The sequence below is a fragment of the Eriocheir sinensis genome, chromosome 35, assembly GCF_024679095.1.
Source record: "Eriocheir sinensis breed Jianghai 21 chromosome 35, ASM2467909v1, whole genome shotgun sequence".
Lineage (NCBI taxonomy): Eukaryota > Metazoa > Arthropoda > Malacostraca > Decapoda > Varunidae > Eriocheir > Eriocheir sinensis.
Window position 1 is genome coordinate 2,089,708 of NC_066543.1, and position 25,953 is coordinate 2,115,660.

A 25,953-nucleotide genomic window follows, 5' to 3' on the forward strand; every position below is an offset into this window, starting at 1 on the left:
CCCTTCTTTACTTAATGGTATTCATGCTTCTGGAGAGTTGACATGGCTAGAAAAGTGACGTAGCAGATATATCACGTAATTTCATGCTTCTGGAGAGTTAACATGGCTGGAAAATTGGCATAATAAAAGCAAAACTAAGGGTCCAGATATATCGCGTTAGCTTTTTTAGTAAAATGTATATGGTAATTTATAACAATGGTCTTTCCTTAGACGTGTAATGTTGTGAATATTAGGTCCGGGTTGTGTAGCGGAGAAGGCCCCACTGCGTATTCCCAAAGCAAGAGTTCAATAAAACTTTAACACACATACACCGCAATAATATAATAACACTCAATAAATACAGATACAAACAAGAATTAGCTATGTAGTGTAAGGGAGGTAGGCAGAACAGAGGACCTCCACAATGGCGCGCGTACCCAGGCCGTGCAAATGTCAACACCCGAGGAGACCGCAGAAGGGATAATGTCCTTCGAGGATTTGCGGAAGCGGGCGCGGCAGCTGGAGGGTGAGATCGACGTGAAGCTCGTGGCCTTCAGCAAGATCGCGGCGAGTTATGGCAGCAGCAGCACGTCCAGCAGCGCCAACCCGGAGAGCGTGGCGCTGCTCTCCGGGGAACAAATGTAAGGGCGGCCGCTACCTGGGGGTATTACTCTAGATTCTCACCCGTCTCACAGCCACGATCACCTTGATGCTCTAGGAAGGATTTAGTGGCCTTAGATCACATTGCCTGGTTAGGAGGGGGGGTCGAGGTTAGGTTATGTAAAGTTTGGTTGGGGTAGTTTAAATATGCTCCCCCACCCAAAACCCCCGATTTCCCACAGGTCCCCCAAGATCGTTAGGGGAAGGGGATTAGGCCTTTTCTTTACTTTTTAAGTACTTGAGCCTTCATATTATGGTTGAGATACATGTATTTCATCCCTTAACCATAATATGGAGGTGTAACATCGTATTTTGGAGGCGCGGTATCATTCTCCACAATTACCTAAATTTATTCGGCACGCAGTGTGGGGTGACGGAAATACAGCGCCAGGACAGGACGTTGTTGTGGTGGCGGCCCATGCTGCGAGAAATACCTCCTCGCTGAAATAAGTCGTTCTGCTCTCCACCACGCATGCGCGCTGGGGGAACACACAGCAGGAAAACATTATTTGTCTGGTTTTATTCTAGTTTGTCCACTTGTGATCTTTGTGATTGGTGCAGTGAGTGAAATATAAAAACAGTAAGCAAGTTGAACCTCTCTGCGAGATATTTTGCGGCTGCGGTGGCGGGTGTTCAACAGACTTTGAAAAGTCTCATTTTATTAGTGATATTAATGATTTGAGATAGAAACAGTTAGCAGATTATTTCATAGCACACCGAACACTACCAGAAAAAATAGTTTTGTCCAACAGTGTCCCACGGGTGACAATCTAGAAATTTACCCCGCTGGGCACCCTTCTTCTCCTTCTCCTTCTTCTTCTCTTCTTCTTTTTCTTTTGACCTGCTGCATGCTGACTGCCCGGGTCAGGATTCGAACCTGAGCCAGTGGATTCTTAGTTATGCTTACCACTGCACTGCCGAGGTGTATTAGTTAGATTACTACCAAACCTGCCCGTCCAATCTAACTGAGGATAGTAACCTACTGACACTGAATTTCCATACATTTTCAGTGTCTTATCCAGAGAGGAATACAGAACTACACACTGAGTCAAAAATCATGTGGAAGCTGTGAATAATGGCATTGTAGGGCACTGCCCATATAATCTGTATATTATCGTTGTAGATACCAGTGCTTATTAGGAAAATTAGTCCTCCATGGTGTTCATTAAGATTGTTTTAATGTGTAGTCCTTTCAGTGACTTGCTTCTATCTCTTGGAGTGGGCACATCAACAAAATATTTTAACTTTTTTCATCCTATAATTATATATGAAGTATATATGAGTTATTTTTCATATAAAATAGCAGTATAGGTAGGTCTTTGTGCACCAAATGCAATGCAAAACTCTGTTGGTAATAATAACTTGGTACATATAAAAGACATATAGCACTGAAAATTTTCAATCAGTGGCCCAATATTGTAAAAACTAAGAAACAAAGAAATTACAGAAATTCCACTGATGTGCAGCACTACAATTTAATAAGTCATCTTTTGGAAACTACTTATTTTGAAATCTATCTATTCTACAATGACATGTTGATGAAAACAAAAACAAAATTTTTTGTTGCAGTTACAAGGGACAAATAGCCCTATCATGATGTAATTAGAAGAATTCCAGTTAATTTAGTATGACAGGTCATTTGGTACAGAGAAGACAACTTTTCAGCTAGTTAAAATTACTGTTTTTAGGTGATGGCTACCTGAGTGCATAAATAGTTTACAGTGATCATGAACTCACTTTTCGTTACAACATAGAGGAAACCATTAAAAAAAAAAAAATGGAAAGGGCTCAGTAAAGGGGTGGTCACTGCCGCCTCTTTAAAAATAACAATGAGTTCCTTACCCACCTCATGGTACCTCAAAGTGTTATGTATGCATTTGAATTGAGACCCTATGATACCACAAAGTGTTATGTATGCATTTGATTTGATACTGATAGGTATGCAAATAATTTTAAGACAAAAGTATTTCAAAGACTTCTCTCAGATACAACAGGTGTAGTTTGCCTCTGTATCAAGAGATATTTATATGTTTTATGGCTATGGAAAAATAGTTGATTTGTTGTAGTACATTTTATTCTTTGGGCATCCTAGTATGTAAGGCCCAAAGAAAGCTTGAGCCTAATGTAAAAGGCCATTTTCAGGTATGAGACAATATCCGTTGAGTTGGAGCAGTTACTGGCGGCCCTCACGGACATCAACGAGAGGATGAATAATTGTCCGCATGGCTCGTCAGTGGCCACCATCCACACTTTGCAGCGTCACCGAGATATCCTGCAGGTGTGTGTGTGTGTGTGTGTGTGTGTGTGTGTGTGTGTGTGTGTGTGTGTGTGTGTGAATTGAAGAGATAGACTTACCCTGCATCTGCATAACTTTCCATGAAATTCTGTAGTGCCTGACTCACCTGATGCGTAAGTCTTCCAAAACTCTCTCTGTGAGTGTGGAACTTCTTTGGCCTCTAAGGAGTGGCTTTCCCATTTTGCTGGTCATGGGTTCGATCCTCAGTGCCAGTAAAACCCTTTCCTGGTCTGGATTAATTTCTTGTATGTCTTATGACACATTGTAGTTGTGTGGAGATATAATGGAGAGGAATTTGGGCTATTCAGTTATTGGATGTTTTTGTCTCATGTGGTAAGATGACAAAAAAGGTGTTACCGTCATATCTCCACAGGACTACACACATGAGTTCCAGCGCACGAACAACACCATCAAGACAAGGAGAGAGCGAGAACAGCTTCTGGGTGTTGGGCGGAATGGTGGGAAGAGTCTGGCTGGCCTTTCCCGGCGTGACCTCTACTTGAAAGAAAGTGAGCACCTGGTGAACTCGGAGGGGATGGTGGACGAGCAGATCACTATCGCAATGGACACCCGAGACCACCTCAAGACCCAGCGGCAGACTTTCAAAATGATTCAGACTAAGGTGAACGACCTCTCCAACCGTTTCCCCATGGTGAACTCCCTAATGACCAAGATCAACATCCGCAAGAGGCGCGACACCCTTATCCTGGGCACAGTCATTGGCCTCTGCCTCACCTTCATGTTGTGGTGGATGTTCTTCTAGTGGTGAGAGTGGATGCCTTCTGTCTTCGTCTTTCCCTCCTCGTTTTCACTTATATTTCTGTCGGCATTTAATTTTCTTCCTTTGATTTCTTCTTATCTTTTTGCCTTTTATTTAGTTTATGGTGTTATCACTCACTCAAATGTTAAAAGGGGCTTGATTTTGGCACATGGGAAGCTTTGAGTGTTGTTTGTAGGCAATATGAAGAAAGTATTACTTTTGCCATTCATATAGTGTATGTATGTATGTGTGTATGTATGTATATATTACTTAATCAGTGATGTATAATATGTATTACCATTAATATTAAGCTTTACTAGAAAAATATATATATGATATTTGATTATAATACAAATTACTAAAGAAGTATCTGTATCCTGGTTGTTGCATGGTGTTGTGTGTGCACAGAGCGATGCAGACAGGGAGGAGGAAAGTTGGCTGAGAGACACCTTTCCTTCCTCCCCTTCTGCAGCAGAGCTTTAGTGAAAGGGAAAGAGTAATTTTCATATGGTGGACTGCAAAAAATCTCTTGCCATCTATTTTCAGTAATGTCTGGAGTTGGGTGAACATTTTGAGCTATCCTCCCAACGTGACTGGGTATGTATGGTTAATACAAAATAATAACAGCATACTTTGAAAGAAAAAAAATACATGCTCTCCTGGATATTGAAGCGCAGAAAAAGAAGAGTGGCAGTAATCCTTGCAGATCTTTCAATCCAACACGTATTCAGTTATGAATACAGGATTATTTCCTTCCTTTTTTTTTTTTTTTTTTTTACTGTATAAAAAATCCAATGTACATATGACAATCCTAATATGTGGATTTTTTTTTTCTTCTTTTCATAGCATTATACATACATGCTTTTTGGAAAAAAACAAATAGAAAAAATGAATGTTATAATATATACAAGTGATAAAATAGGTAAAAGGTAAAGGTGGGTGCATATACTATCACTGCGTGTGGCTGGGGTGCTCATCGGCTCATCTCTGATCTGTTTGCCCTTTGAACCTGTGGTAGGTAACAACCAATTTACCCTGGTGCACAGACCAGTGTGAAATCTGGGATTGCCACAGTTTACCTTCCTCAGGTTTTCTCTGGTACCCATTTATTGACCATCCTGAAAGGGAGGATGAACAGCTGGGTGAGCTGCACACTCACTGCCCTTGCCAGGATTTGAACCCGGCCCCGCAGAGTGGTAGCCAGGCATGCTGACCACTAGGGGAGAGGAGGTAAAAAGACAGGTATGGAGAGAATAACAATGGATGATGTTGAAGGAAAATCCATAGTGAAAGAGGAGGTACTTGTGATAAACATTTAAATGAATATTTGAAAGATGGGAAAATGGGGTATTAAACCAGATAGTAGAATAGTAAGGGGTGTCTAGACCTACGCTCCTGTTTCTAATTTTTGTTCATTACTCATTTCGGACAGCCTGGAAGCTTTAGGTAATAGTCGTACTATTCTTCTTCTTCTTTTTCGTGGGTGTTTTATGGGGCTAGTTAGGCTGTGGGCCCACAGCCTCTAGAGCCCCGTCAGTGGTAGTTGTTATCAGGAGTTGTTGGGTGTTCCATAAAATTTAAACTCCGCGGCGACGAGCTTGTTGACATCGGGAGTTCAGGACGCCGGGGACGGGCGGCGCGGGCACCGGGCACGGCGAGGCACGGCCGGACGGTCACACTCAAGAAGTCCTATTTACTTGTTTCCTCGTCACAGCGTGTGTTGCTGTAGCATGCACCTAGATATCCCTCAAGCCCTGCAGACCCTACTGATGGAGCTGGCTTAGGCTATCGTGCGGCACCCCGCCGAGTGTTGCGTCACCCCGCCCCGCCAGCTGACTCACGGTGCAGACGGCGGCGAGTGCATTGGCATTAACCTCCGGCGCTGCAGGCTTTATAGATGCACCATTGTAGTGTGTTGTGCGAGCTGGGCTGCGCATGGGCAGGTGATTACTTCTAACGGTATACCGGGGTGGGGCACGAACACGTCAGCACGAGTGTGGGCGTGGAGGGAGTACGTCATGCTGGCCAGGTGGGCGGTGAGGGCCGTGGTCAGGAGACTGCTGGCAGCGGCACCGTCACTCAGGGAGGAACTACTGGGGAGGAGACACAGACTCCACACCAGGACACTCCCTCCCTTGGCTGCGGCGTGGCAAGGGCATGGACTCCGTTATTTAAGCCTGCACGGTGCCCCAGCGAGGCCTCCTGTTGCCCTTGCGGTGGGAGGGTACTGTGGTGGTGATGGTGATGACAGGAGCAGAAGGGACAGTAGTGGTGATGGCGATGGCAGCAGAAGGGAGGCCTGGCGCGGCTACCCCTTCTCTCTGGGGCTCCTGCTGGCCGCCTGCTGGAGTGGGCCGAACGAGCAGAAGGTTAACGAGAGGGAGTTCCTGCTGGCAGCCATGGTGGGGAACATAGAGAGGATGCAGGTGGGTGCTGGCACTAAACACTAAATGTAGGAGCTTTGTATCCGTTAACCCAGTAGCTGCAGGGATCATGTTTCTTAAAGGCCATTCTAAGCAAGAAAAATAAGAAAAATCATCACTTACACAAACCATTCCATAATATATATCAATGTATTTGTGATCAGTTTATGCATCATCTATTTTTGGGGGTTATGTCATGGCAGAAACTTGGCTCGTCGCTGGTACACGGTAAAGCCACAAATTTGGCCTGTTGCTGCTGCTGGGTTAATGGGGTAGTGACAGCAAAGATGTGGGTAAGGTACATCTTAGGTCTATTAAGTCTTTGTAGGAGGTAATTTTTCAGAATTTTTGAAGTAAAACTGAGTTGACACCCATCGGAATCCCTCGGTCACAGGTTGTTTTTGCGATAAATGCTTGCAGTAAAAATCAAATGATGCGTCAGGAAGAAAAAGGGTGTAAGGGGTGTCATTTTTTTTCTTTTTTCTAGTTTGCACTGGGAAAGGCAGGCTACACATCCCAGGATAAATGAGATATAGGTTGCAAGGGAATAGTGACCCTTCATACACCAAATACAAAGTTGCTTTTCCCTTGCAGCTTGTTTATTGTTCTTGGTGGATGTGTGACATGCTTTTCCTACTGCAAACTAGAAAAAATGGCTTTGTCCCTTCTGCCTGTTCTTCTCTGGATGCCTCAAATAAACTTATAAAAAAAAAATACAAGGATCTCTGTATCAACTCTGACAGCATGCCACTTCTGGTGTTGCCTCTTGCCTGCTGCTGTCTTCTCAGTCTCTCATTTCAAGTCAGTTGTACTATTAACACACACTATGCTTTTAAGCTTCATACTCATTTTTTTAATATTTTTAGCTCTCACTTGAAGAATCTGGGACTTATTCATGCTGAGGGGAATGTTCCCATTTATCAGATTAGTTAAATTCTACACAAATCATCTGGGGCTGCTTTAGCATGCGGTCTACGTGGCCATTTACACATAAAGATGCAGTCTACCACCATATTTACAATTCAGCATGCAGTCTACATCAACTACAGGAGTCTTACACTGCAAGATGATGAAAAAACAAGTTGAATAGTGCCAAATAATGATTTTCTCGTAAAAATGCAACTGCTGTTTCCTCCTCAAAATGACACATCTGTAGAAATCTTTTAACAGCATTGCAGTTACTTAGCAGAATGAGTTATACTGATGTTATTGGCTTCAGTGTGAGGAGGATAGTGATATGGGTGTTTGGTGATTGTCCTTTTATATAGACCAGCCAGGAGCACTCAGGTGACAAGGCAACTTAAGCTGAGTCTCCAGAGACAGGTCAGGTCATTATGTTGCTTAGACTACACATATTGGGGTAGACTGCACGCTAATGTAGCACCAGTTATATTGAAGATTTACCAGTCTTGATCTGAAAGTACTGAAGTACCAGTATCAGTGTTATTAATAAATTTAGTACTGAAATCACCGGTAATTTTTTTTTTTTTTTTTTTTTTTTTTTTTTTTTTTGACAATGAATAATATAGGTCTAAGAACAGGGCCCATAAGGAAACCTTTAGTTATACGTCCAGTGAGAAAGCTCCATTAATGACCACCTTTTGCTGCTATTTGCTTAGCCTCATCACGATGTATTTTTTAACCCTCTAACCCTAGTTGTTTGATGTTGTGGAGTATTTAATGGTGATCCAGGTTTATAAATGGATGAAGGGCTTTAATAAGGGAGACATTCATAAGGTTTTGTTGGTAAGAGAACCGGGTAGGACACAAAGTAATGGGTTTAAACTGGATAAATTCAGATTCAACAGGGACATGGGCAAAAATTGGTGTACTAACAGGGTGGTGGATGAGTGGAATAGGCTTAGCAGTCATGTGGTGAGTGCCAATACAATTGTCACATTCAAAAATAGATTAAATAAATTCATGGACAGCGATATTAGGTGGGGTTAGATACACGGGAGCTTAGGGTCAAAGGAGCTGCCTCGTACAGGCCTACCGGCCTCTTGTAGACTCCTGCGTTCTTATGTTCTTATGTTCTTAATCAGCTTCAGAAATCCAACCGAACAATGTCCAGTGATTAGGTTATGCCACTAACAGTTTTTCTCTAATTATGTTCTTGAGTAACTGAAAAGGAATTCCAAGATGTGATTTTCTGAGACAAAAGGACCTCTTGATTTCAATATTACAATAGTGAAAGTGATTGTCAAGTTATTGCTTCTCCTGTCCGTGTTTGGTAGTAATAGGTGGGGCCTCATGTTTCACTGAGACACTATTCTGAGAATTTTTTCATTTTATTTCTTCCCTATCCAATTTAACACATATTAAGAGGTCCAGAGGAACTTGGTTATTAGTCAGCTTCAGTATAGTATGTTTAAGTATCATTAATTAAAGAACTATCAGTACTTGGAGCATGTATCTTACTAAGTACTGTACCTCCTAGGAATTCCTCAAGAAGGGAGTTGATGTGAACTGCCAACACCCATATGGCTGGAGGGCTCTTCATGCAGCTGCCATCAACAGTCGTTCACAGGCTGTTAAGTTCCTGCTAAGCCAAGGAGCAGACCCTAATGTTCCAGATAGCTTTTCCAATATATTCCAAGTAAGTTCAACTATATGATTTTGTCTGTTGGACTGTCAATCCCATTTCAAATATTCCTAGGATGCCATTCCTTTCCAAATGGTCAATTTATTTTCCATTAGTATTTACAAGGGTTTTTATGATTTTAACATTCATTCTTGTTACAGTCATAGTTTGCTTCTCAAAATCTCATTATTGTACTGCATTTTACTTATACCTACTAGCATACTGCAGACCCTGGTATGATGTTGTTATCTCTTAATTCACATTTTAGGTTAATACTTAGTGTTTCACAAGCTTAAAAGAATTAAACAATAGAATTCTGGGTCGTGTTTTCTAAACCATTCTCTTTCATACGGATAGGTTGCTCGTGAGAACAGAATGTCTCCAATCAGTGTAGAGGCAATCAGAGAAGGAGAGTTCAGCACACTCCTCAATCACAACCAGATGTTCCGAGGATGCACTGCCCTCCACTATGCCGTGCTGGCCCATGACCAGGAAAGTGTCCAATACCTCCTGGAAGCTGGCGCCAATCCCATGACAGTCAATGAGTACCACTTCAAGCCTGAAGATTATGCTAAGGATATAGGTATGAGGACCATGATGCAAAAGTACTCTGAGAAGTACCAACAGAAGGAGAAACAAGTAGAAATGGAGGAGAGGAGAAAGTTCCCCTTAGAGCAGAGGATTAAGCAGCGCATCATTGGACAGGAAGGGGCCATAGCCACTGTGTGTGGAGCCATTCGGCGGAAGGAGAATGGCTGGTATGATGAAGAGCACCCACTGGTTTTCCTCTTCTTAGGCTCCTCAGGAATTGGCAAGACAGAATTGGCCAAGCAGGTGGCTGAGTATCTCCACAAAGGAAAGAAAGGTGGTTTCATCCGCATGGACATGTCCGAGTACCAACAAAAACATGAGGTGGCCAAGTTCATCGGGTCACCTCCAGGCTACATTGGCCATGATGATGGTGGGCAGCTGACCAAGAAGTTGAAGGCCTTTCCCACTGCTGTGGTTCTCTTCGATGAGGTAGAGAAAGCACATCCAGATGTGCTTACCATCCTCCTACAGCTGTTTGATGAGGGCAGGCTGACTGATGGCCAAGGAAAGACCATAGAGTGTAAGGTACACCCACATCCATTGTAGGACATAAGTGCAGCCTCTGTTATACCTGGTGAATATTAACATAAAAGTCTACATTAATCTGCATCTGGGTTGTTAAGTGAATTTAATGTGTATGTCTTGTAGGATGCCATTGTTATTTTTTTCCTCAGCTCCTGGTTTCAACTGCTTTACTGCCACTTAGAGATTTACTGTGGACTTATTTACCTTGTATTATCATGGAATATAATTTATATTCCATAATTCTCTATAATATGTACATCCATATTTTCCAGCCAGCTATAGGTTGGTATTGTCTTGTTGCCAGATAAGCCTTGATGTATGATTTTCTGGGGTGCCTTTCAGGATGCCATCTTCATCATGACCTCCAACTTGGCTAGTGATGAGATAGCAGAGTATGGCCTGCAGCTGAGGGCCGAGGCGGATCAGATCACTAAACAACGTCTTGAGGGTGAACCAGATGACCTTGAGATTACCGAGACTATCACCATATCCCGCAGGTAAACAAGTCATGCTGTATGTTACATCAAAGTGCTTTTATAATGATTCTTTAGGTGTAGAAAATTTATCTTTTTAAAATATAATGAAAAAAAAGTGCCAATGAAATTGGAGGATTCTGAATAGAAGAAACCAGGTGACACTGAGGGAGGTGGTGCTTCAACTTACAGTAGGGAATGTACAATATGAAGTGCATTTTTTCATCAGCATTGGTAAGTGGATAACTCCGTAACACCAATTTTTTTATTTGAAAATTGGAATTTATTTTATTCTCAATTATATTTAGTTGTTCAAATGATCTGACAGTTGTCAGTGAACATCTGACAGTTGGCAGTGAACATCTTGGTATAGGCATAAACTAATGAAAATCCACTAATATTTAAATTACTTAAGATGGTCTCCTTAATAGGTATCAAGATGTTTACTAATTATATCAATCCTTCAAACAGGTTTAAGGAGAAGATTGTGAGGCCCATCCTGAAGCATCATTTCCAGAGGGATGAGTTTCTAGGGAGGATAAATGAGATTGTTTACTTTGTTCCTTTCTCAAGACAAGAACTCTTGAAACTTGTAAAAGCTGAGCTGGACAGGTGGGCCAAGCAGGTATGAATACATGTGTGTGCGCAGCAGAGTGTAATTTTTACATAGTCATCTGAGCATTGTTACCAACTCTTTTGATCTTTTTTTTTTAGCCAAATGTAATTATCAAATGGATATAATAATTATAATTATTTGAAAATTTCCTTAAGAAATCTTATGCTGTCTCATTATCATCACATCTGTCTCTCAAGCCAGTAGCAATAGTAGTATGGGTAGATGTATTAACTTTGGTTGAAGGTCATAATTAAAACATGTCATTATATTTTAGAAAAACTGTCATCAATGATGTTTTGCATGTAACTTTAATATTATGTCTGTGGTGTTGCAGGCCAAAGAAAAGCACAGCATTGAGCTTAGGTGGGACCCCATGGTGCTCGACGTCCTGGCTGACGGCTACAATGTGTACTACGGGGCACGCTCCATCAAGCACGAGGTGAATTTACATAGTTGTGATTTACCAGGAATGAGCTACTCTGCTGGGGTCCCATCTCTGAAGCTGTCAGTCTAACTTAGCTTTAAACTCATTTATGTTTTTGATTTGAACAGCCATTTTATTCAGGCTGTTACACTGTTCAGTGCATTAATTAGGAAAGCTGTATTTCTATATATCTTTCAAGCATCTTGTCTTCACAGCTTCCTTTATGTCCATACAAACAATCTTCCCTATCAGTTCTGTGTACTTTCTTCATCTCCTAAACACTGCAGTCATGCCACCTTCTCTTCTTTAACTTTTCAAAGATAGCATCCAGCATTTTCCAATCTTTCCTTGTATGTCAGACTTGGTTGCTGTTCTTTGCATTCTCTGTATCTTGATTGACTGATGTCATAATTATAGTATTGTATTTAGACCAGTCATCAAATAGTATTGTGATTAGGCCAGTCATCAAATTTAACTAATAAAATCATAGCCTTTCAGTTGTTGATTATGTTAGGTTAATTTATTCGAGGGTTTGGTCATGGAAAAATTAAGGATGGACTCAATTACAAACACAAAAGGTTATTTAAAGTGTTGTATTAACCCTCACTGCATGTGTTCAGGTGGAACGCCGACTAGTAAACCAGCTCGCCATGGCCTATGAGTGTGGCCACATCACCCCGGGGTGCACAGTGTTTGTGTACACTGTATTGCCCTCATCGGAGGAGGAGAAGGCCAAGCTGCAGGACTCTCCGGCACCTATCAAGATCCGTGTCAAGTCAAAAGGGACAGACAAGTTCATGGATGTAGACCCAAGTGCACACCTGAAGACACGCCCGGAGCAGTGAAGAAAGTTGGTTGGTTTTATTGTCATGTAAAATTTTATTGTTCATCCATATTCACTTAAGTAAGATATCCTTTTATATTTTTCAATTTAAATGAAGCTGGCTGAAAAAGTGCAAAGTTGGGTCATGTAGAACAAGCAGTCTACATAAGATCTCACATCTCAGTTTCTTTTGTGTGAAATAAAAACAAGCTCATCATCAATAGGAGACGGGTATATACAAAATATTTTTAATATTGAAATATCAGTTCGTTTAAAATTGTTTTCCAATTGAGAAACTTGGGCATAATGGGATAAGCCAAGTCCATGTATTCTGTGATTGGTTCACTCGCCATCCCAGAGAGGAGGATCAGGGAAGGGAGGCTGACAGGAGAGTCCTGGCCAAGGTTAGTATGTTCTTTGTTGTACCTGCCTCAGCCACAGGCCTCATTGTCCTCTGGATGGCACAGGTAGATCCCATTGAGGATTGTTTTGCCTCAAAGTACTGTGATTGTAGTTATGACTGTACAGTGTTAGATATTCATAACGCAATGTAAGGGAGAATTGATAAACAAGTATATATATATATATATATATATATATATATATATATATATATATATATATATATATATATATATATATATATATATATATATATATATATATATATATATATATATATATATATATATATATATATTCGCCTTCTACTTGGTGAAGCACGAGGAGAATCGCTTGAGAATTGATTCTTTCTATTGCACATCAGACTCAAAGGAATTGATTCTCGCCCACTCCTAGAACCTACCCAGTTATGTTCAGTTTACCTCTTTGCTTGCACAACTCTCCACAGGTTAGGGGGATGATGTTACATCCTTATCTAAAGGTAACAGTTGAGTTTTGAGCATTGCTCATTGGCATTTTTGTCTAGAGGATAAAAAAAACTTAAAAACTTTTATAAAATGAGACTTCTTAACTCCATAAAAATATGCTCATAATTGAACTTAATTTAAAATTGTTATAAAATGTATAACTCAATTTTAAAGCATGTATTGGAACTGAACAATTGTCATTTGGTGGCTCAGTCTTAAGTATTTTCTTCAGAAAACTAGTCATCCCTCTTTTGCTCTTCAATGGCCAGTACTGAAAGAGCACACTCTTGGTCACGTACAACTCTCTTTCTCAAGCGAGTCTGAGTCAATGGCCTCAAAATTTATAACAACTTTCCTTGTCCTTTTAATGACTTGATTGTAGGCACTGGAAAAGAAATGTGTAATTATTATCATCTTACTGATCAAAACCATTGTTATTACTGGTCATCAGCAACACCATATCCATCAGAGGCAGAGTTAGAATTTGAAAGAAGTAAGCTCCCAAACCACTGAAAAGTTTTCTGGGCAAAACCAAATAAGAAAATTCTAGCCTCTGACCATGAATTTCCTTATTTGGCATGTGTGAAATACATTTGAATTCTTTAACTCCATGTTTCTAGTGGTAAAGCCAAAGGGCCTTTACTTTACTAAAAATCTCCATGATGATGATAAAAACTGTGCATCTTACCTGTACTTGACCCCTGCCATGTCCAGCATCTTCTTGGCACACTGAATGTGGATTTTTTGCTTGTCTGAAGCATAAATGATATTCTTTATGCCAGCCTGGATGATCACCTTGGCACACTCATTACAGGGGAAGAGTGTCGTGTAGAGGGTGCAGCCAAACACATCTGTGTTCTTGTTCATGATTGCATTAACTCCTGCATGACACACTGGAATAGATAATTATTTAGTTGATTGTTGTGACGTTGAATGGATGGTGTGGTACTCTTTGATGAGAATAAATAAGGAAGGAGTGTCAGTTGGAGACCACCAGTGAAATGGACCAATGTAGTGGAAGAGTATTGGAGAAAGAGCAAGAGTAAGTAGGAGAGGGATTGAGTTTGGTGAGAGGGAATGCCAGAATAGGAAATGTTCATGTTTTTGCTGTGGCCACTCCCTTGAGGAAATTTCCTGTGAAGGAACATACTTAAGAGCTATAGATAGATAAAATAATTATGAATGATAAAAAAATATATGGTTTGATAAACTGATCTTTGTTAAATAAGGGTTTACAATAAAGGAAAGACTAAGACGAAGTGTAAGGAAAAATGAGGGGAATGAGACAGGTGACAAAAATGGCGAGAATGAGGTAAAGTGTATACCCAGACATACCATACATGTCTTTGTTGTCCAACTTGTTGGTCTTCCCCCATGGAAGCTCATCATCACTGCAGCCCACAGGCATGCCATTGTAGCCTATACCAATTATTCTATTATTGTGGTCCACTATGCATGCCCCAACCTGCCAAGAAAAATGCAAATAAGAAGACAATGATGAAAATAATTATGAAATTAATTCTTTGCACTGCTCCAATAGTTGGCATCTTAAGATTGAAAAACTGAGCTGAGGTACAAAAATAAACCATTCTCAAAGTAATCAATGTTTATCAATCTATTTTATTCTCAATTTTTCATATCTTGGCTCCATTTTCCAGTTTTCCCTTGGAAAGAGTACTAATTGAAATGGTGACTACAGTTTGGAGAACATACACTTTAAAGCTTTTTGATATACTGACTTGTAAACCTTTGTTAGCAGCACACTGCTTCTTGCTAAAAACAATGAATATATCTTGCTAAGCTCTGCATAAGGGCAGGTAACATCTCATTGGTCAATGCATCAAACCACACCAACCTGAGTGACAGGGTCCTTGCTGCGGAGGGAAGAGAGAGTTGCAACTGCCATGAAGTAATCCTCCCAAGGTAGGTAGTCTTCCCTTTTGCCATCCTTGTTCATGCCCCTGAAAGTGGTGATAATGCAGATTATGGTGTGTCTATGCATGCACATCACACAAAACATAAATACACTAACATACGTTGCCATTTTCAAAATAACGTAAAAGGAAAAGTTGGGGGCATATGCTGTAGCTGCATGTAGCGTCAGTGTTTATCTGTCTCATTGGTCCTTGAATCTGTGACAGGTGAAAACCCATTACCCCAAAACACAGGACCAGTGTGGTATCTGTGTTACCACAGTTTACCTTCCCAATATTTACCCAGGAACCCATTTATCAACCAGCCAAAAGGCCTCCATGGTCTAGTGGTTAGCATGCCTAGCTACAAATTCCAGCCATGGCAGACAGCACGCAGCTTACCCAGCTGTTCATCCTTCCCCTTCAAGCTGTTTGATAAATGGGTACCTGGGGAAACCCAGATAAGGTAACCTGGATGTTGCACGTGATCTGTGTCCTAGAGTAATGGGTTCTCACCCACCACAGGCTCAAGGGCCAATGTGAAAGAGATGAGCACTGAAGCCATGCACAGCTATAGTGCATGCACCCAACGTTACCTTACAAAAAGGGAGAATATACACCTGGGTGAACAGGGCACAAAGCCTCCCCACTATAAAACTCAAAAGCCACTGAGCATTTTAAAGTGGTACTAAAGGTAAAGGTAAAGTTGGGGGCATACGCTGTAGCAGCATGTGGCCTTGGTGCTCACCTCCGTAACATTGGCCCTTGAGCCTGTGGTGGGAGGGAGCCCATTACCCCGGGACACAGGGGCAGTGTGACATCCAGGTTACCACGGTTTACCTTCCCCAGGTTTCCCCAGGTACCCATTTATCGACCAACCCGAGAGGGAGGATGAACAGCTGGGTGAGCTGCACGCCGACTGCCCGGGCCCACGGAAGAGAAGAGCACGCTGACCACTAGAACATTAAATAAATTCCATAATTGGAGTAAAGCAATGAAAGATCCAAATAGGAGTATAATATAGGGGAGAGGCCATTATGAATGATTTAAGTTGCTGGTAACATCTATGATAAGATCAGTACTAGAATAGGCAACAGTGGTGTAGTCACCTCTCCTGAAAGAAAAATTAAAGAATGCAGAGTGGCAACAAATATTATGCCAAGCTTGAGAGAACTACAATACAACAAACTGCAAACTGGAGATGCCAGCTATGCATGGAGATGTGACCTAATTATGGCATTTAAACTCACAAAGGGCCTGGAGCATGTAAACAGGAAAGGCTTGCTGGTAAAGAATAGTGGAAAGACAAATGAACAAAAAGTAGTGGAAGGGCATGAACACATGTTGAAGAAAACACGCTGCAGAAAGGATGTAAAGAAGTTTGGAAGAATCACTGATATTTGGAATAGGCTGGATTCGGAGGTAATTAGGGGCGAGAACATTCATGAGTTCAAAGCACAGTTGTATGAAAGCAGATCGGAAGACAGAACACAAGCTTAGCTTAAATCTTGTATGCTACAACTTGGTAAAAAACAAGGTATATACACATTGTTAGCTGTGATGGATGCTGGTTTGAGCTACTGCCTGTGTTTTTCATGGACAGCCTATGAAATAATGGTCCTTAACCTTTTGTAGATTTTGGCCCACATTTACTATGGCACCTGTGGAGTACTGGTTGGGGACCACAGCTTGAAAATATCCTTTAGTTGGTGGAAGCAGAGCAACACTAATACTGCACACAGCAAAAAAGTTTTAGGGACTCCTCTGCCTCAACCTGACAAAATTCTGAACTGCTTTGGTATATAAATATTTATTTTGGGCCTAAGATGGCCAAGTACTTTTTTTATTTAGATATTAGAATATTATTTAAGGAATTCAAATCTACTTTACCTGTTGGGTGCACAATTATCTTTGGTGGCTGTAACACTTTGTTCTGGCTCTTCTGATGAAAGGTTCAGGTCTATTGTCTTCTGTGATGGCATGCATAACCTGAAAGGAGAAATGGTGCTTTACTGCTAGTATGCTATATGAAAACAAACAGGTGCATGGAATCCTTCAATCACTGAGTACAACAAACACTGCACTGGCCAAGTGATGCCTCACAGCCAGTTGAAGCAAACAATGGTCTCCTGACTTACTGATTCTGCCAGTGATCAGTAAGCTAAGGGTGGGGGCCAGTACAATTGTAGAGGTTGTAGAAAATAGGCTAATGCAGCATTGGGTTGTGAGCCACAACAGTAACCTGTTCATTATACTTCTTCACAAGGAATGAGCAAGAGTTGGTAGGAAAGAACCAACAAAACTGTTAATTACATATACTTAATTTACATGTCAGGGCAAGGTTTTACATCTGACCTTGAGGTTCATATGACTTTGGAGGGGATGTACTTCTAGATCCAGGAATGTAGAAACTAACACTCCTCTCTTCATATTCTCTCAACAGGTCTGGTCATGTAAATCTGATCCATGCATCTCCTTTTAACTTTGAAACAATCTTGCTAATTTTTGCCAGTGCACTTGTTATCCCAGCAACCAGTAACCAATCACACTTAGCCTGAGGGCTGTGTACCCAGTGGGAAATCAATCTTATTGCCACTTTTTTGTGCCTATGTAAGCAATAACAGTGAAAGTATACAGGTTGTAGTAATTGGTACCCCCGGTCAAAATAGTCTGAGTTCCTTGTTTGATGGTTACCCATATATTTTCTTTTTGGATATACTTTGTAAATGTCAATGAAACCCATGGTCAAGTTTAACAGAAATCCTCTGTGCTCTAACACCCTGTCACTCATGTCTGTAAAACAATCCGCTGTGACCTTGATTTAACCTCTGGGTCACTTTTCACATCTCAACAGTCAGGCCAATGCCCTCACAGTTCTTCTCACCAACCCAATAATAATAATAATAATAATAATAATAATAATAATAATAATAATAATAATAATAATAATGAGTGCAGCAGTGTGTTGCCATACCTGTACTCCACCCCGGCCATATCCAAAAGTCTCTTGCTGGCTTTAGTCTGTGGTTTGTTCCGGTGCTTGTCAGAGAAGTAAAGGACTTTTTTTATTCCTGCTTGAATGATCAACTTTGCACACTCATTGCAAGGAAACAGTGCAACATATATACTGCAGTCAGCCAAATTTGGACTGTTGTTATTCATGATGGCATTCATTTCTGCATGACACACTGTGGAAGATTTAATATACAAATAAAAAAAATAATAATGTTAATAAAATTAAAGTATAAACCAACAAACAAACAAAAAGTGCTAAAGGTATTATCCAATTAAAATTTCTATTATAATGACCAGAATGGAAATAAATAAAAATAATAAAAGGAAAGAAAAAAGGAAGATTTTTTTTAATTACTACCATGAGTGGTCATTTTTGCCTGGCCTGGGACCCATAAATGTGACTTAACATGGACATCAGAGGGTGAGGCACACCTTGGACTAACCTTTGCTTGTTTGTCACTGGGTCATTGGTGGAGGTTTTTCTGATTCAAATATTGTAACATTCTATAAATATTACTGCAGTGAAACACTTGAGCTGTTACATTTCTACTTCTGAAGGAATTACAAGAGTCTGATCAGCATCAAGGAAAGTGACTGGCTTATTTTAGTTGTCTGATGGAATTAAATAGTTAAATGAGATATCTCAAGTGGTGGCCTCAGCCATGGAAAAAGATAATAAGAGAATCCCAGAGGAGAATATATTTGGATAATTTGTTATTTTTAAATAATGTTTCTTAACTGATGGACTGTAGGGTGCTGGGTTAAAGGAGTGACTAGTAGGATAAAATTGGAATGGGTTTTGCAAGAGGAGGGGAAACAAAATCAATAATTTCTGCCTCTTCGTCAAAAAACACTATCTTATCCCTCACAAGTCACTTTAAGCTTCTGTCTTTTGCAGCTTTTACTAAACTCATCCATTACATTTCAAAACTTCTCATTCTTGATCAACAGGAGAGTCAATTGCATGGCAACTTTCCTCTAAAACTTGTTTCACTACATATACAAAGTACAAAGTACAGTTTGGTACCACCTTCCCTTGCCTTCATCTTTCTCGTGCACACATATATGGCTAACTTATATTTTAAAACGTACATTATGATATTGTACTGCAGGCTTAAAATCAATGGCATTACTGTAATTTCCTAAACAAAAAATACTTGATAAAAATGAATTAATAAAAGAAATGAAAATCAGAAATGACTACCAACTCTTAATGCTGTTACTTACCATACATATACTTGTTGTCCAGGGGGTCTGAAGCTTTCTTGCCCCACGGCAGTTCATCGTCACTGCAGCCATTGGGCATACCGTTGTAGCCGACCCCCACTATCTTCTTGTCGGCATTGACAATACATGCCCCCACCTGGGTACAAGGGTCCTTACTTCTCATGCCACTAAGGAAGGCCACTGCCATGAAGTAGTCATCCCATGGTAAATAGTCAGTCCTTTTTTTTTCAAAGTTCCTGAGGAAAACAACAGAAGTAGTGGTGACAAAATCACAAACTCAGTCTGTACTGCTAAGAAAGTCAATCATACATAGTAAGAAAAAATTGAGAGAAGAAAATAAGGCAATCACCAACATCAAACAAAACCCCGGCTACTTCTTCAGCTATGCCAAAAGATTTGCCAAATCTTGCAGTCCAATTGGGCCCTTGGTAACACCTGAAGGAGACATCAAAGACAACCCAGTGGATATATGTAACCTCTTGGCCGAGCAATACCAGTCCACGTTTAGTGTACCAGAAGAGTCAAAGAAAATACGGGAACCCGATAACTTCTTTTGCCCTACACAACCACCCAACAACCTCAACACACTAGAAGATATCAACTTCTCCGAACAAGACATCATCACGGCAATTCAAGAGCTAAAGCCACACTCAGCACCGGGCCCAGATGGCATGCCTTCTAACTTGCTGGTTAAGTGCAAGGAGGAGCTAGCATGCCCCCTATACCTCCGGTGGCGTAGCTCCCTGGACACTGGCAACGTACAGGAAAAAGCAAGGCGTGCAGCAATAACGCCAATACACAAGGGTGGGGCCAAGGGAGAAGCAAAAAATTACAGACCAGTGGCCGTGACCTCCCACACTGTAAAAATCTTTGAAAAGGTTGACATAAATAAAATATACAAGTTACTGGAAGACAGAGATCTACTCAATACACATCAACACGGGTTCCGCAAAGGAAGGTCCTGCCTGTCTCAGCTCCTTGCCCACCAATACAAGCTGCTCCACCACTTAGCAGAGGGTGAAAATGTCAACACTGTCTTCCTTGACTTTGCCAAGGCGTTCGACAAGGCTGACCATGGGATCCTTCTGCACAATCTGCAAAATTTAGGCATAACTGGGAAAATAGGAGTCTGGATTTCCAGCTTCATCACGAAGAGAACCCAGTTTGTCGCGGCAAACGGCACCACCAAGTCAACTGAAAACGACGTCAGAAGTGGTGTTCCCCAAGGCTGCGTCCTCGGGCCTCTACTGTTTCTGGTCATGATCGGGGATATTGACAGACATAGAGCACTCCATGCTTGCCTCATTCGCCAACGACACAAACATATGGAAGAACTTGCAAGTCGACCTTCTCTAAGAGGACCTTACCAAAATCTACAGCTAGGCAAAAGAAAACAACATATTTTGAATGTGACATTGTTTTGGCACACCACACACACTGCTAAAGCCTATCCACTCATCTGACCAAACTGAACGAACATAGTCAAGATGAGGTCTAACTAATGCTAAATATAGTTTGAGGAACTTCTGTTGCTACGCTCCTGAAATAAATAAATCAGTACCTATTTAGCTCGATTTCGAGGGTTGTTCCTACACACTCAAATACTGCACTTCCTACATTGATTCACCTTGGAGAATACAGCGTCCTGATCGACTCAATTACTCTACCGATCTTGTAATACCGAACCTTGGGGACCCCCTCGTAACACATCCCCAGATGCTATGTTTTCTAAATGCTCCCGAATGTTCCTGGCTATTAACCGATGTTAAGCTAATTGGCGATAGTTTGAAGCAACTGACTATCACCCCTTTAATACCCTCTCGGAAATATCCCGTCAGGACCTGGCGACTTGTTCTTCTTGAATTTATATCCATCCCCGCCGTACACACCTGAACTCTTCCGGTATAGTCGCTCGATCCTCCTGTGTGTGAATAAAAGGAAGTAGTCGTTCAACAGAAAAAGCCCTTTATTACTTTTTTGCCTCATTTGCTACTTTTCTTTAACCAAATCTGTGTTTTAGTCCACGAGTCATCATCCTTGGGGGGGGAGAGGTGACTATCAGGGAGAAGAAGACAGGGAGGAGGGAAGGGGTGTGAGGAGGGGAGGGGGGGAAGGAGGAGGAGAAGAGGGAAAGGGGAGGGAGGAGGAAGAGGTGAAGAACGAGAGAAAAAGGTGAGGGAGATGGGAGGAAAGGGGGAGAGGGAGGGAGGAAGAGGGAGAAGGAGAAAGGGAGGGTGGAGGAGTGTTGGAGAGAGGAAGAGAGAGGAGAGGAGGAGGGAAGAGAGAGGGGGAAGGAAGAGGGAGGGGGGGGGAGGTGGAGGAGGGACGAGGAGAGAGGCGAGGGACAGGAGGAGAAGGAGGGAGAGGAAGGGGAGGAGGAGGGTCTGGGCGGCGGCAGTCGAGTCGTAACCCTATTCTAACTCTATGATCCTCTGATCATCCTTCTGATCTTAAACATAGAACCTACAAACGAAAGAGAAAGTGCTGAAATGCTTGGCCAGGCCAGGCCACACACAAACAGGCTTGAGACGTGTCGAAGTGAGGAAGGGAGGGGGCAAGACGGAAACAATTAGGCGCGTTAAGACGATAACAAAGCACGCAGCTGCGGTGGTCGTCAGGTCAAAAAAATGTATCTAGGAAAACAAGTTATTTCCCCACCAGACAAAAACATAAGGCCAATATTAAATATACTGAGAAATCACTATGTAAGAAAGAATATATGTGTTGTTCAGGTTTTTTGCGCGGAAAGTGGATTATAGTGTTATGTGTGGACTTATAATAGAGAAGAAAAAAAAAAAGCAATAAAAAAAAAAAAAAAAAATAATAAAAAGTAGTACTGGGTTGGTTGTGTTGAAGAATGTTGAGAGTTTAGTGTAGATGTGAAGCTTAATACACTTGTCCTAGGAGTAATCTGTAGTAAGGGCAGGTAATCCTCCTGGTTTTGTAGTCCTCCAGTAGACATTCAACGATAACAAATTCCAGCTTATCAGAAGTGGTCCCCACCAAGACATACTAGAAAACACTTCTCTGTTCACTAGTGAAAACCAGGCCACTGACACAAGCCCTCATGCAAAGTGCCTCGTGTTCACTAGTGAAAACCAGGCCACTGACACAAGCCCTCATGCAAAGTGCCTCAAAGTGTTCCTAAGTGATGATGGCACCTTCAAGCACCACATCAAACACATCATCAGAAAGGCCAGAAGAATCGCTGGGTGGATCCTTAGGACCTTCTACTCTCGGGAGGAGGAGTGTATGCTGACCCTGTGGAGGGCACTTGTTCAGCCTGTCCTAGACTATTGCAGTCACCTGTGGTCCCCTCACAGGGCAATGGACATACAGTCCCTTGAGTCCCACAGAGCATACACAAGGCATATAAAGGGCATGAGGGGCCTCTCCTATTGGGAGAGGCTAAAAAAACTAGGATTTTATTCCCAACAAAGACAGAGAAAGACACATGGAAGATAAAAGAAAAAAGGGTCCCCAATCCCTCTGATGGCAATGAAGTTCAACCAGTCTTTAACCAGAGGACTGGTCGCAAGTGTGTGAGGAAACGCCCACCAACGGAAGCACTGGCACTCATCAGAACTCTCCTCTCGGCCAGTCTGCCCTACAACGGCCCTAAAATCTTCAACTGCTTGCCGCAAATAATCCAGGACCTCACCAGCTGCTCTGTGAACCAATTCGAAGCCCGCCTGGATGCCTACCTGAGGACAGTTCCTGACGAGCTGCCAATACCTGGGTACACGTCACTCTGCAGAGCAGCAAGCAATGCATCACTGGACCAAGTGGACCTGCAACACAGGGACATTGGTCTCGGGGAGAGTGTTGAATCACCATTGCTCTAAGGCATTGCCTTGCAAGACCTACAATTAAACAAGTAAGCAAGATAGTGCTAATATCTTCGATTAATAACTTCCACCTATTCATATTCATGTCTTTATCATATTTTAATTGATATAACTTCAGCCCATTGCTGCAAGTCTCACCTGTTGCAGCCATTCTCATCCTGCTCTGTTCCTGTAGCAGGTACGGACTGTGATGCTGGAACACTGTTTTCGTTCATCCTGAAAACCAAAAATATAATTTGAAGTGGTTGGTTTAGGAGCTTAGAGAAATGGTTGAAGCTGTAATGAGAGACAGCCTCTGGCAGAAAGTTTAATTAAAAAGTAAAGAAACATTGTGTGAAATAGTTAATTTGTGACTCTCACAAAGTAAAATTAAGAGTTGGAAGTACCAGGATTGAGTGTGCTGAGAGGGAGTGCCAGAACAGGGAGAGATGAAGACACTCCTGCCGCGGCCACCCCTGGAGAGAAGTTCCCGTGAGGGAGCAGGTGGTCGGAGATATAGATAGATTAATTTGTGAGCAAGCTTGTATCGCACTGCACCATGTCGTGATTACAGCCACACAACTCACCTCCCCCTTTTCTCCTGAATAAAATACCAACATGATGTTGATACAATGTTGACCGCAAAAATTCGCCTCTACTACTGGACTGGAACACCTTGCCACTACGATGTTTGAGAATAAGTGCATCGAAGACTATTATTGAGGCTAACGTTGAAATTATTGACGGCGGAGCAGTGCCTGAAACCTCATCAACGGTAAACGGTAAACTTACCTGTCTAGGGGTCAACAGGTGTCCACGCCGCAAAGATGGACAACACGCCTCAGTTCATAGGTGGGCAAGATGCTAAATATGATCAGAATACCCTTAGACTCCTTCTCTGTGCATGAATTACTGTGGCATGGCAACAACTCAAGGCTTTTCCGTGACGCCGCGACCTTTAAACTTCGCCTCAGTGTTGTGGGAATGAACTCGCACAGCCGCAAAATATCTCGCAGAGAGGTCCAACTTCCTTACTTTTTTCTATATTTCACTTACCGTTGTCATTTACTTGTCCTGTTACGTGACACAAACATCAGAGGAACACTTTTAATCAAGAGAATGCTACTTAACAAACGAACAGGGGATGTTTTTAGAAAGAATTACCAATCGCTGATGTACACCGATTTCTTGCTTGTTTGGTCTGTTGTATTGTTTTCTTGTCGGCAATATCAGCCACCACAAAGATTACAAGTGGACAAACTACAACAAAACCAGGGAAATTAAGGTTTTCATGTGTATTCCCCAATGGGCATGCGTGGTGGACAGCAGAGCGACTTATTTTCTGCAAGGAGGTATCTCGCAAAACCGGCGGGGCCTTGTTCCTCCTATAAAACGGTGCAATAATTCAGTTTTCGCAGGAGTTTTGGGCATTTCTAGGGGTAGTTTTACGATCCTTCACATGTACTATAACCCTAAAAACGAGAAAAGAAAAGATAAGAGAACTAGAAACCCAAGAGACCCAGACAAAACTATACCAACCGTGAACTGAGCTGAGTGTAGTCAAGCAAAATTCTGGGGCTAAAATGTAAAGTTGAGCCCGGCCACTCGTATTACCGCTGAAATGGCAACATATCACTCTCTAACTATAGCTAAGAAGAGGCTCCTCCTCAACAATGGCATCTGTAAACTTGATACTTGTGATAAAGGTGAAATTTGGGGAGAAAATACAGCTCATATCTGTTGCCTGGAATACGCAGAAGAATTTTACTCCATCTTTACATCGAGAAATAAAACAAATAACAATACAACTGGCAGCTTTGTATTTGAAAATGGATGGTGTATTTCCTTAGACTTCGTGGGGAGACACTGAAAAAAGAAATGTCATGTGAGACTTCTTGAAGAGGATATAGTATGCAAACTGTAGAAAATTACACTGTTTGCTGGGTATTGCTTTCCATTACAGGAACTGCTGACATAAAGCAGAGTGGGTGAGGAGGGACTGCCTTGGTGATGGTGGTTGTAGTGGTGGTGGTGATGTGTATGGAAGACTGTCTGACTGGAAGGATAGTGTGCGTGTAGGGAGGAGGTTGCGTGTGTGGGGGGAAGCTTTCTGTGTGTGTGTGTGTAGTGTGGTGACAGCCTGATGAACGAGCCTCCCATAATCCACTGGCTAAGTGGGTTATGGGAGGCTCGTTCATCAGGCCATCGCCGCACTACATGTGTGTGCCCTGACCCTGAATAAGTCAAGTTTGAATTAAAAATAAAGATCAAGGTGTTCATGCAGGTTCATATTGTTAAATGTATCCAGCTCCCATTACAACAATTTCCCAATGCCACAGAGAAGAGTAGCCAGGTTTTCAAGGGTAATTTTCCCATTCAAGATGCAGAAGTCGTGTAAAACTATCACCAGCACCACAAAACAGCCCATGAAAATTCAAGAAACTTTTACGAAAGTCTTCTGAAACAGGGGAACTGAGGTGCTATGTTTAAGAATATGGACTTATGGCTCTGGTAGTGACTTTCATCCAGAGTAGCATGATAAAAGTTAATTAGGGTAGAGGAAGGCGAAACAACCCAGCCCAATTCTGTCATCCATCTACAAAATTATTCAAAGCATAATATTTTTTTTTACAAGATATTTCCTATTTCAATCAGACATTCTCTCTCTCTTACACGCCATAACTGAAACAGCTACATGCCTACCTTTTCCAGGTTGCTACAATCACTCATCTGTCAGGAAGAAAAGTGGTCATTACATTATGATAATTTGCAGTCCACTGAAAAGGAATATTAAATGCTTTTTTTATTTTTATTAGAAATTGAAGATCATGTGCAGGTCAGGTCAGGTCCCTCATTCACGCTTCATGCAGAGCCCAATTTATTAGTTTCCAGTTGCCTTCATTGTTCTAGTGTCTATTACTATAATATAGTGTTTGAGTGAAAGAATT

The 25,953-nt window shown here is 41.7% G+C and overlaps 3 protein-coding genes across 8 annotated transcripts; 2 read left to right on the plus strand and 1 right to left on the minus strand.

The window, feature by feature from the left end:
- The first annotated feature begins 396 nt into the window (after positions 1-396).
- On the plus strand, positions 397-4,061 carry LOC127007250 (Golgi SNAP receptor complex member 1-like). Its single transcript, XM_050877983.1, has 3 exons — positions 397-620; positions 2,782-2,917; positions 3,309-4,061. The coding sequence occupies exons 1-3, from the start codon at positions 430-432 to the stop codon at positions 3,696-3,698; spliced, it is 717 nt and encodes a 238-aa protein (XP_050733940.1). The 5' UTR covers positions 397-429; the 3' UTR covers positions 3,699-4,061.
- A 964-nt stretch (positions 4,062-5,025) lies between these two features.
- On the plus strand, positions 5,026-13,237 carry LOC127007246 (caseinolytic peptidase B protein homolog). Its single transcript, XM_050877973.1, has 7 exons — positions 5,026-6,121; positions 8,559-8,717; positions 9,060-9,818; positions 10,161-10,315; positions 10,763-10,916; positions 11,242-11,346; positions 11,952-13,237. Exons 1-7 carry the CDS (start codon positions 5,714-5,716, stop codon positions 12,174-12,176), a joined length of 1,965 nt encoding a protein of 654 aa, XP_050733930.1. The 5' UTR covers positions 5,026-5,713; the 3' UTR covers positions 12,177-13,237.
- On the minus strand, positions 13,186-25,912 carry LOC127007248 (uncharacterized). 6 transcript variants are annotated; one of them, XM_050877978.1, is made up of 11 exons: positions 23,798-25,126; positions 23,413-23,481; positions 23,165-23,242; positions 22,883-22,969; positions 19,179-19,414; positions 17,911-18,124; positions 16,827-16,925; positions 14,879-14,984; positions 14,359-14,488; positions 13,712-13,916; positions 13,186-13,408 (listed from the first exon to the last, which is right to left on the minus strand). In XM_050877978.1, exons 3-11 carry the CDS (start codon positions 23,239-23,241, stop codon positions 13,315-13,317), a joined length of 1,248 nt encoding a protein of 415 aa, XP_050733935.1. In that variant the 5' UTR covers position 23,242; positions 23,413-23,481; positions 23,798-25,126; the 3' UTR covers positions 13,186-13,314. The 6 variants fall into 6 exon arrangements, with proteins under 6 accessions (XP_050733935.1, XP_050733936.1, XP_050733938.1 ...); XM_050877979.1 differs by lacking the exons at positions 23,413-23,481; positions 23,798-25,126 and adding an exon at positions 25,709-25,912; XM_050877981.1 differs by lacking the exon at positions 22,883-22,969 and having other exon boundaries at positions 23,798-25,127.
- Between the last annotated feature and the right edge of the window lie 41 nt (positions 25,913-25,953).